The 10,788-nt window shown below is 47.8% G+C and overlaps 1 protein-coding gene across 1 annotated transcript in view; it reads right to left on the reverse strand.

Moving 5' to 3' along the window:
* LOC106823927 (cytoplasmic FMR1-interacting protein 1) overlaps positions 1–10,116 on the reverse strand; it is a 71,552-nt gene extending 61,436 nt beyond the window's left edge. Inside the window, 10 exon segments of the mRNA XM_070497117.1 lie at positions 14–118; positions 1,113–1,241; positions 1,350–1,446; positions 4,457–4,638; positions 5,553–5,654; positions 5,892–5,969; positions 7,196–7,285; positions 7,359–7,481; positions 9,582–9,634; positions 10,060–10,116. Coding sequence (XP_070353218.1) covers positions 14–118; positions 1,113–1,241; positions 1,350–1,446; positions 4,457–4,638; positions 5,553–5,654; positions 5,892–5,969; positions 7,196–7,285; positions 7,359–7,475 — 900 coding nt within the window. The 5' untranslated portion in view covers positions 7,476–7,481; positions 9,582–9,634; positions 10,060–10,116.
* Positions 10,117–10,788: the final 672 nt, after the last annotated feature.

The raw sequence follows: 10,788 nt of genomic DNA on the forward strand, positions 1-10,788 counted from the left end.
AAACGCAACTTACCTTGAAGTACTTGTCAATCTTGGATAAGTTTATCCTTTTCTTGGCATCTAGTTTATAGATGTTGCTGACACTCCCATCCATCAAGTACAGACCAAACCCCATGACCTGAAAATCACATAAAACGCAGACCTGCAAGTTTAATTGCCTCTAAGCACTTATACTGCTACAGTTTATTTTGAAATGACAATTCACTCCTTTCAAAAAGCGTTTTTAAAAGCTCCTTGGAAATAAATAGCTATCCCTTCTTGAGAAGCTATTCTTTTACATGCGTCATCTCTTGCAGCTATTTCAGCGTCCTCCCCAGGCACACACATCAGCTCCACCTCTCATCAAGCACAATGCAGTACAAAATACGGATTTCCATGAGCACCCATAGCCAGGGGCCCCTGCATCAGACAGCACCGACAGAACATTTCAGCCATCACAGTGCTATCCAGTGGGCTCTCCAGTGTGATGAGGTCTTGTTGGGCCCGCTCTTGCAGGGAGGGCTTTGGGCAGCCGGACATGCAGCACAGGGTCTCCAGGGCTTCCCTCCACAAACGTGGAGGGCAGAGCAAAGGGAATGGCGGAACCACCTTCTCCTGGCCCCACGAGGAATGTCACTGAAAACCTCCTCATCTTGAAATAGAATAATAATGAACAATATGGTAAATGGCTGTTTCTGGAACAACAAGTCTACTTTAATCATGGTGACACAGTATGTTTAATTCCTCGGAATCACATCCTTGATAGGTGGAGTAAGGTATAACCTGTACTACAGAAGCTTAATGCTGGGAGAAACCCTGGACCCAGGACCTCCTCACCCACAAGCACCTTTTCTGGGGGTGGGCATATGATCCACCTGGCACCGGGGTCAAGCCCAGGACATACTCACAGGAATGTGTCAAGAGCCTGTAGTGCAACTATAGGCTGTGTGCAGGGCAGAGGATGCTACACACACACACACACATACAAACACACACACACACACACACACACACACGGCAAGCGTCAGAATAAGAAAAGGCATGCAAAAGGATCTTAGACAAAGCACAGCCTATTAATGACAGCAAGGCCATCCCTCCCTCCAGAGTACAATGGGCAGTCACCCCACACGTACTTTGAGAAGCATGTGTTTTTCACTGGGTGTCAAGTACATCCTGTTCTCATAGTAATCCACACACAGATTCACGATGTCAGCGAGGAGCTCTTCATAGCCAGAAATCACTTCGAGCTGTTGCTGCAGAGACTGACACACAGAGCAGGAGACCTGTGCCATGGTCTGCTCCTGGCCCCGGGTCCCCCACCCCCCAGCCATGCACCCTGCCAGCCAGAGTGGGGAGAGCGTGAGCCTTACTTGTGTGATCTTGTTGTGGTTGGCCAGGAACATGGACAGATTCTGAGATTCCTGGATGGACTGTGGGTCCGCCATTTTCCGCAAAAACTGAGCAGCCCTTTGAAAGCAAAAAACAGAGTTAATCAACCAACATGCTTAATGATGAAAAAAGAAAAAAGCCTAGGAATTCAGGATTATTTTACTCTGCCTACAGTTATCTGTAGAAATGTGGGTCTTAACTTCAACCTCCTCTAGTTTCTCCATCTTTAACTCCAGGGCAGTCTTTTGCCAACCTGGACAGCTCATGACCCAGATGTCCAGAGCTGACAAACTTCCTCAGAGACGTGGCAGCACCACCCACAGGCCTTTCTGAAGGGCCCCTGCACACTGGCCTCTGTCCTGGGCTCCCTGTCCCCGGGTCTGAGAAAGGCCACCCCCTCTTCTGTGACTTCTAGAGCCCAGTGACGAGGATGGCAAGCACCATTCATGCTCTCTGCTGGGAACCCTCTGGGCCACCACGCCTCCAAGTTAGGGACCATACACAGTTTTGATGCCAAAGGTCTGAGACAGAATCCTGGTCCCTCCACTAACCCACAGCTCCATCTTGGACAAACCTCCTGAACTCTGCTGAGCCTCATTCATCACATCAGTAACTAACAACAGCCGCCCATCCGACCGCCCACAGAACTGACATGAGAACAGAGATGGAAAGGCGCACAGAAGGACCTGTAGACTGAGGTCTGATCGTGCTGTGAGGCGCGTACTGAGTCTCTGAGTTCGTCAGAGCAGTGTCAAGGTGAACGTGAGGATTCGGCACATAGCCTGCCCACATAAGGACATGTCTATGCAACCTAGAAACTTGGGGTTTTTACTGATAGAAGACTGATAACCTACTCCAATAGTCACTTCTTCCCTGCTTTCTTAGGAATAAACTCCCAATTTTCATGCGGCACCAATGTGCCTCATCTCCACATGACCGATGGCTGAGCCATGAGACATAATGAAAAGTCTTGCAAGGCACTGGAAAGTTTTTATAAAGGAGAGTGTGGGCCCTTCTATTCTTCTTCCTCCTTGTTGACTGGAATGCAGAAATGACAGCTGGAGCTTAAGCAACCATCTTGAAACATGAGACAACACATGAAGACAGCAGAGCAGCAGGACAGCTGGAGTCCTGGGTCCTGAACACTGTGGAACCCCCTCATCAGCTGCAGATCACCCAGCTCAGGACTTTTCAGGTGAGAAAGAAAGAATCGGAAATCTTGTTGAAGGCACTGTTATTTCTCTAAGTTTTTAAGAATTATATACAGTTAAACTAACATTAACTAATACAGTCACATTCCTTTTCAAAGTATTCACTTTATTGATCTGAGTGGCTGCTGAAACTAAGGAAGGGATCAAAGATGCTGTTTTCTTTTTCTCAAGCCTCACAATAACCATATAGGTTATCTTGGCATTTACACTCAGAAGAGGATGTACTGGTAGCTACCAGCTGGGTGCAAATAAAAATTGTGTTGGAGTGGGGGTGTGTAAAGACTGGGGAGGAGTAGGGGTTACTGTCTGGGAAGGTGAACCAACAGGGGGTCCCAAACAGAGGTCACAGGACGAGGCCGCTGGAAAGGATGAAGGGGTGGCCCAGGCCCTCTCAGTGCTCAGGGGAGCCTCAGGTGGTAAAGACCCCTGTGGTTCCTGGAGGGGGTGCCTGGGGCCCCCACAGCCTTCCACAGAGCAGCCCCATCTTTAAACTATTTTACAGACTGGGCTTTGGAATAAAAGTGCTGCTGCCGAGAAAAAAGAAAATCTTTTTGAAATGAAAAACCACTGATGCTGTCCACCATCCCCATCTCCCCGATAAAGTCAGAAAGGCTAAGAAAGCTGCTCAAAATCATAGCAAGAGATTTGTGCAGCCAGGAGCAGACGCTGCTCTCCTAGGCTGGGCTGGTTTCACCCTCCACCTCTCAGAAGACCCCATGCTCTGCAGAGAGTCACACACACTTGGAGTATCACAAACACTGTCATCAGATGGGGACAACTGCAGAGTTTCCCACCCAAGAGGGGTAACAGGCCAACTCCAAAGATTTCCTGGGTTTGAAGATCCAGGCTTCTGCCCAGAGCTGATCCTAGGTGATGAATGGAATGCCTGTACTTACTCACTTGAATAAAGCTTAAAATGCTAGGGACCTAGCTCAACTCCCACTGCCGCCTTATCCTCAAATCTAGGTTTGGCACTGTGTCCCAAGTCGATTTTATTTTAAAGACGCAACAGTTGTATGATTTTTACATGCAACCTAACTACAGTGTATTCAGATGCAAAGTAAACTCTTCAAATTTAATTTCATAGCCAAGATTCCTTGTCTAACGGAAGAAATAGATGTCAGCATCTCCTTCAAGCCAATCATGCCTTCAACAGTACTGAGCATATTTTCTAAGAAAGTTGATCGGAAGACAGCTGACTCTGCTCTGACCAACAGCCTTCCTTCTGCCTGCCACCAACTGCCCCTTCATGGTTTTTCAGAAGTGCACTGCTGTGCCAAGCCCAGCTTTTCCAGTTCTCTTCTCCAGAAGTTCTTTACATTCAAAAAGAAAACCACCCTGGAGGAGAGCTGGTCCAGGACGTGGAAGCTCCAGCTCTGCCCACTGCTGTGACGGACATCCTACCAGTGAGTGATGAGCAGAGGGGGCGCCCTCAGGCCACAGAACCCACCTGCCCCCTTGTCAAGATGCTCACCAGGCCAAGGCCCTGCAGCGACCCCAGCACTCTGAGAGCAGGGACTGGTCGTTGCGCTTCTGTCTTCCCAAGGGTGCTGAGCACCCAGAGGTCCTCAACAAACACTTGGGGATGACAAGGATGCTCAGATCCCACTCTAACTTCATGAAACCATAATATACACATGTCCATGAGGACACAGCGCTGCACTGCAGCGCAAACAATCTGCTGGCTACCCCCCACCTCCTAAGGGTGTGTATTCAAACAGTTCGAAGACTGCTGAGCAACCACTACCAACCCGTAGCGCTTATTTCAGAACACATGGGATGTGCACCAACTATGTGCAGGACAGCCAACTGATGAGGCACCATCCCACCTTCCCAGCACTATCCACGTGGCCCAAAGGCACAAGGCCAAAGCTCACCTCTTGTATGCTGAGTGGTCGTTCTTCACACTGCACTTCATGTTCTTCAGCTCATCCAGCACAGCAAACATGTTGATGAACTTGCCCAGTGTGATCAGGTAGGCCTCAGACACAAAGTCCTTCCTCCTCTCCGTGTGGCACAGGCGCCTCACCTCCCCACAGAAACGCTCAATGGCATTTCTCTGTACAAACGAAGGAAGGCAGAAAAGCCACTGTCAATGATAGGCTGACTCCACGCTCAGCTTCAAGCACAGAGTCTGGATTCACTGTTTCTTGTTGATAAAATATACACCCAAATGAGTGGATGTTTGCAGCTCAGGTCAAAAGACATGTTTCTATAAAGTAATTCCCACACACCAATGACAACCACGATTTATTTTGTACTTTTCTACTTTACCAACTACTTCCCTAAAGTAAAAGAATTTTGTTGATTATTCAGCAGTCACTGAGCAAAATGCTGCAGCAGAATGTTTATAAAGAGATGTTTTAACTTTCAGAGGTGAAAAAAGTGAGGGGGAGTTTTCTTCTGGACGATATTTAAGATAAAACAAAAATTCATCTGCTAACAAGTTCTATCTTCTCCCTTTGCTAAAGGAGTCTGTAAGAAAAATTTTCTCACATGTCCAAAGCACATCTTTAAAAAGCCAGCAAGTCTCCTCCCTCTGGCCACTTTGCCTAACCAAAACGCCAGAGGAGCCAAGGCCAAGGTAGGGACCACTGGGGTGGACAGTCAGGGCGAGGACCACCACAGCAAAGGTGAGGGTGAGGATGAGAGAAAGAAACACCTGAGAAACCAGATGGATCCCAAGTAGGACTGGCAGAAGGACAACAGTGCTCGGAAGGACAGAAAGCAGCCTTCGTGGAGGAAATGTGAATTCACTCAGAGAGAAGAAAAGTGAAATGCAAGAGAAGTATCTCTTCTGAAAGAGCCAGTGAGGTTTTAGACCATCAGCACCTTAGTTCCCTTTTATCTCAGAGGCTGTGTGGTTGTTTTAATTTACATGTGCTTTGTTCTTGGGTCCATAGTGATAGATGAGATAGCGCTAGCATCCCTACTCCTCTGCATTAAACCTTGAGGATTACAGCGCTGTTTTACCTGGAAGTACATAAAATTCATCAGTTTTGTGACCTCAGGCTCGAGGACCTCCACAGTTTTCTCATAAATTTCCACTCTGTTAGGCTGCTCATTACATTTCACCTGGGGAAAAGCAAGGTAAAGAGGCTTCAACCCAGCTGGGAGTGAGAGGACAAGGCCGCTGTTAGAACTGGGGTCCCAGGCGACCAGTGGGTATGGGGGTGTGGTATGGGTGGGGCAGGGCTGGAAGGGATAGAGGTGTGGTGTGTTTCAGATGAAGACATGGTCTGTGGGATGAGGGAGGGGATGGGCTGGGCTGGGCAGGCAGGAGTGGGGTGTGGCCAGCAACGTTGGGGGCACCTGTGGGATGGCCCGAGAGCAGCTCCTCCAGGTGTACAGCATGACAGCATACTCTTGGCCTTCCTCCAGCATCTCATTCTGCAGGGGACATAGGGCAAATCAAAGGCACGCAGGGGAACAATCATAAACAAGAAGATGCCAAATTGCTAAAATCTAGACGCATAAACTATCCTGACTCTCCCTGAAGGAAGAGACAAGCACAGGACATGCATGCCAACAGAGCTGCCGAGAAGCTAGTGATGCCACAGTGCAGTGGTGTGGCCACAATGATGGCCCAAAACACCCCTAGGTTTCTGCAGGCTGGAGAGGGGTGTCAGCGACCTGCAGGCACCTTTGCATGGGGCGGCACAGGGCATCCACCACAGCTGCTACACTGCAGCTCCACTCAACCCTAAACCACCCACTGGCAATGCATACCTGAAGGTGGGGACACGGGGGAGGGCCCAGTGCATTGTGAATGTGCACGGGGTCCTCACAGGCTCTCCACCAGGCCACACAGAGTCTCCTGGCTCCTAAGGAAGACTGAGGGAGCTCTGCTGTTCCCAGTGTGGGCAGGAAAAGCTAGAAGTGTTTCTGCAGTACTTAAAATCCAGAGAATCCTTGGGAAGAGGACTACTGTCATTTTAAAACTACCTTAGTGTCTACTCTTCTTCCACATTATTTCCTTTGATAAAAACAATAAAAACTGCAGAGATGTTCTTGAAAATGTCAACTACAGTTTGATGGTTTTACAATGCCTTAAAATATTTCTCAACCTTTCACCCAGTAACTTCTCTTCTACAAATCTAGCCAAAGAGAATAATGATGTATTTAGAAAAGTGTTCATCGCGGCACTTTTTATTATAAGAAAAAAGGGAAACTAAGTAAACATGCAAAAATAGTTAAATTGTGGGCATTTACAATATGTACCAGCCATTAATTACTTTAGCACATTTTCATGACATGTGAAAATGTTCCCGAAATCATTAAAATACACAATTATAATAACACCGCAATTGACTTATGCAGTCTAAATCACATAAGTACCTGGCATGACGAGTAAAGGTATACAAGTAGGAGAGAGAACGGATTCCCTCAAAATACTGAGAAAGGTTCTCTCTGGGCCATAGGCGCTAAATTTTCAGAGAGCATGCATTGTTTTTATAATAAGAAAAACACAGGTTTTTCTAAAAGCATAAGGCATTTCATTCAGTTTCCTCTCACTTTCCTCACTACGTATCCCATCAGAATACCAAAAACACATACATTTGCCATTCAGAGTTGCTATTCCCACAAGGAAAACAAAGATGTGCAGATGGAATTACCATGCTAGAATGGACAGTCGCCTGTTCGATGTATCTTGCAATGCCAGTGACAAATGCATTTCTGTCTTCAAAGTTAGTGTTGAAATTTGGCTGAAAGGAAGAGAAAAACCATCATGTGGGGGTCGGCATGGCAGGCAGTGCACCCGCGGCGCCCAGCACACACCTGGTATAGCAGTGAGGATGGTGGGGGCTCAATACAGGGCTGCTGGTCAGGCAGAGGCAGCTCTTCTAGGAGATCCACGTTGGACAGCGCATCCTCCAGTGTCACCTGGGCCGCCATCCTGGCCTAGAACAAAACACAAAGCTACCTGTGCTGTGAGGAAGGGCAGGGGCACCTGACAATCCTTCTGGGATGGGGAAATCAGGCCCCCACTTGCCTGACTCCTCTCCTGAGGGCACTGGGGTGGCTGAAATGGTCACAGTCAGTCCCTGGGGTCTAGCAGCTCTCCCAGGGCTCGCTGGGAGGGGAGTCACAATGTTGCCTCTTGCCGCCTCCAGGAGTGTCACGGTGCAGGATACATGGGCCACCACATGTGCAGTCGCTTCATGCCACCCTTCCCACCTTGGGGCCACCGCTGTCCCTAAAGGGCTCTCTAGGAGGGTGTGACAACCCCTTCATGGGCTGGAGGAGGGAACATGCCCTCCAACACCACATCCGCCCCAAGGAGGCCGGCACAACCTCCAAGGGGGCTTCCCTGAACACGGATGTTTCCCAGGCAGTACCTCCAAGCAGGGTTACATGTTAGGAATGGAGATGGAAATGGCTAGAGCCCTCCCTCCAGAAGTACAGGGGCAGCCTGCAGTGACTACTAAGGTGATGGCTGGGGGCCAAGGTGAAACAGGGAGGGGGCCGTTAGCAGAAGACTGAAAGCAGAACTCTGAGGCTCATGTACAGAAGCATAGAAACGGAGCAGATCTCATCTAAATACAAATCTATGCCGGCTCTGGGGAAAAGGAGTAGGCATACTCCAGCCTGCCTCCTGCTGAATGCTGCTCCAACTCTGGATGGGACACAGAGAGTAGCTCTAATCCTAGATAAGACACATCAAGCAACTCTGACCCTGGACAAGACATGAGAGGCTGCTCTGACCCCAGACAGGACATGCAGCGCAGCCCCAACCACAGACAAGACACATGGGGCACCCACGTTGTTCCGAGAAGGAAAGAACACCAGTTAGGATGGAGAAGAACACTGAATGGAAGAAGCAGTCAATCACTCCTCCCAGAACTGGGCCCCAGACTAGGCATGGGTGTGGAAGTACACAGAGCATCAGGTTACCAAAGGCCTGGTATGCTGGCTATGGAACCACAAAGGGAACCCCAGGGCACTGGAAAGCCCCAGGGGCAGTGTGGAGAGGAAGAAGCTCCCAAGAGCAAGCCCACAAAGTTGCTCATGAGTGTCAGGCCCCCTCCCAAGTTGTAGGTGATGGATCTGATCCTCTCATACCGTCCCTTGAGCCCACAGCCAGATCCCAGACTGCACGGGCAGAACACAGAGGACAGATCGAAATGGCACTGCAGAGGCTCTGAGAACAGAATTGATACTGAATCACAAACCAAACAAGGCAGGCTGGAACTGCAGCCTAAAATCGAACCATGTTGTTTGCCTGCTAAAATGAAAAATCAGCATTCACCTAGGATTTAAATAAGACCCATGGTCCTAGATCATAATATCCAAAACATTCAGCTGCAATGCAAACTACTCAGCACACAAAGAACCAAGAATGTCCTGACTCCTACGGGAAAAGATAAACAACAGATACCAACACTGAAATAACACAGATGTTACAATCATGTACCAGACTTCAAAGCAACTACTATAAAAATGCTCTAACAAACAATAACACTCCCAAACAGAAAGAAAAGATTGAAATCAGGCCAAAAAAAAAAAAAGATATCTTTATACAGGCATGCACTGCACCATGACATTTCAGTTAGCCATGGACCACATATATGACCATGGTCCCATAAGATTATTTTCAAATTACAAAATACCATACTAAAATTTTAAAAACTCCCTACATGAGCTCAAGAGCAGAGGAAAGATTCAGTGAACTTAAAGACAGAACAACTGAAATTATCTAATCTGAACAACAGAGAGAACAAAGACTGAAAAAAACGAAGAGCCTCAGGGACTTCTGGGACAAGAGAAATGATCTAACATTTGTGTCAGAATGCAAGACGGACAGCAGAAAGTGGGTAGTGCTGAAAAATAGTTGAAAACAATGACTGAGAACTTCCCAAATTTTGCAGAAGACTTTTGTCCACAGATCCAAGAAGCTCAATGAAAGCCAAACAGGGTGTATCTGAAGAAATCCAAGACTGGTATACACTAAAGACAAAGGAAAAATATCTTCAAAACAGCCAGAGAAAAATAGCTCATTACCTGAAGAAGAGCAATGTGAATGCCTGTGGATTTCTCCTTGGAAACCAGGGACCCTGGGGAAGTGGAATGATACTTGTTAAGTCTGAAAGAAAAGAAGTGTCAACCCAGAATCCTACATCAATCGAAAATATCCTTTAGGGATGAACATGAAATAAGGACATTCTCAGATAAAGAAAAACTAAGAGAACTCATAGAGAGAAGACTAATGAAGCTCTTCAGATATAAGTGAAATGCTACCAGGAGGTCACTGGGGACATGAAAAATGAAACAAAAGTGACAGAAAGGTAAATACTACAGAACAGATGATTCCCTCCACAGCTCTTTAAAAGATGTTTGGGGAGAGTGACATCAGCATCATGATGGAGTGAGCTCCTCCCTTAGACTCTCCCCGCTAAGATACAATAAAAAGAACATTCATAAACCAACACAGGACATTCACACAACACAACAGACGTCTAAGAGACCCACAGAGCCATACCTCTGAAGGTGGAGGTGCTGGACCCCCAGAAGGAAGCGAAAGGAGGTAAGGGGATCTCCTCTCCTTCCCCAGCAGCGATCTAGGGTGTAGGACTGCATGCAACTCTGCAAGGAGATGGGGAGGGGTAGCTCTCCAAGGGAACACCTTTGCTCTCCAAGCTGCCTCCCAACTATGGGAAAGCCCCACACAGGGGAGGCCAAGCAATTGTCAGGGTGTCTTCATCAAGCCAGCACCTGAGGAGGGCAGACAGCGAGGGAAAAGTGAGAACATCCTTGTGATCACACAGGTGAAAGGAAGCACACCTTCCCCACCTGGAGCACCAGCTTGGTGGGGCAGAGCAAGGGACCCCCACCAGAGTGCATGCCCATACCTTTGTAAAGTAGCAGTGGCCAGCGGGCAATCAAAAACATGCCCCATCAGCATTTCCAAAGGACAGGCATACATGCCAGGATAGCAGCAGGCTCAGAATACACAGCTTCTGCTTGCCCCCAGTGGCAGCAGATAGAATCTGTGACCAGATACTTCCACTATGCAAAGGTACAAGTCCACCCCATCAAACAGCATGAAAATGTATATTAATACTCCAGACCAGAAGGAAAATGACAAGCACCCAGAAACCAATCCCAAAGGCACAGAAATTTACAATCTCAATGATAGAGAATTCAAAACAGCTACCATAAAAACTTCAATGAGGGGCCAGCCTGGTGGTGTGATGCAGAAGTTAAGTTC

The sequence above is a fragment of the Equus asinus genome, chromosome 2 (assembly GCF_041296235.1).
Source record: "Equus asinus isolate D_3611 breed Donkey chromosome 2, EquAss-T2T_v2, whole genome shotgun sequence".
Lineage (NCBI taxonomy): Eukaryota > Metazoa > Chordata > Mammalia > Perissodactyla > Equidae > Equus > Equus asinus.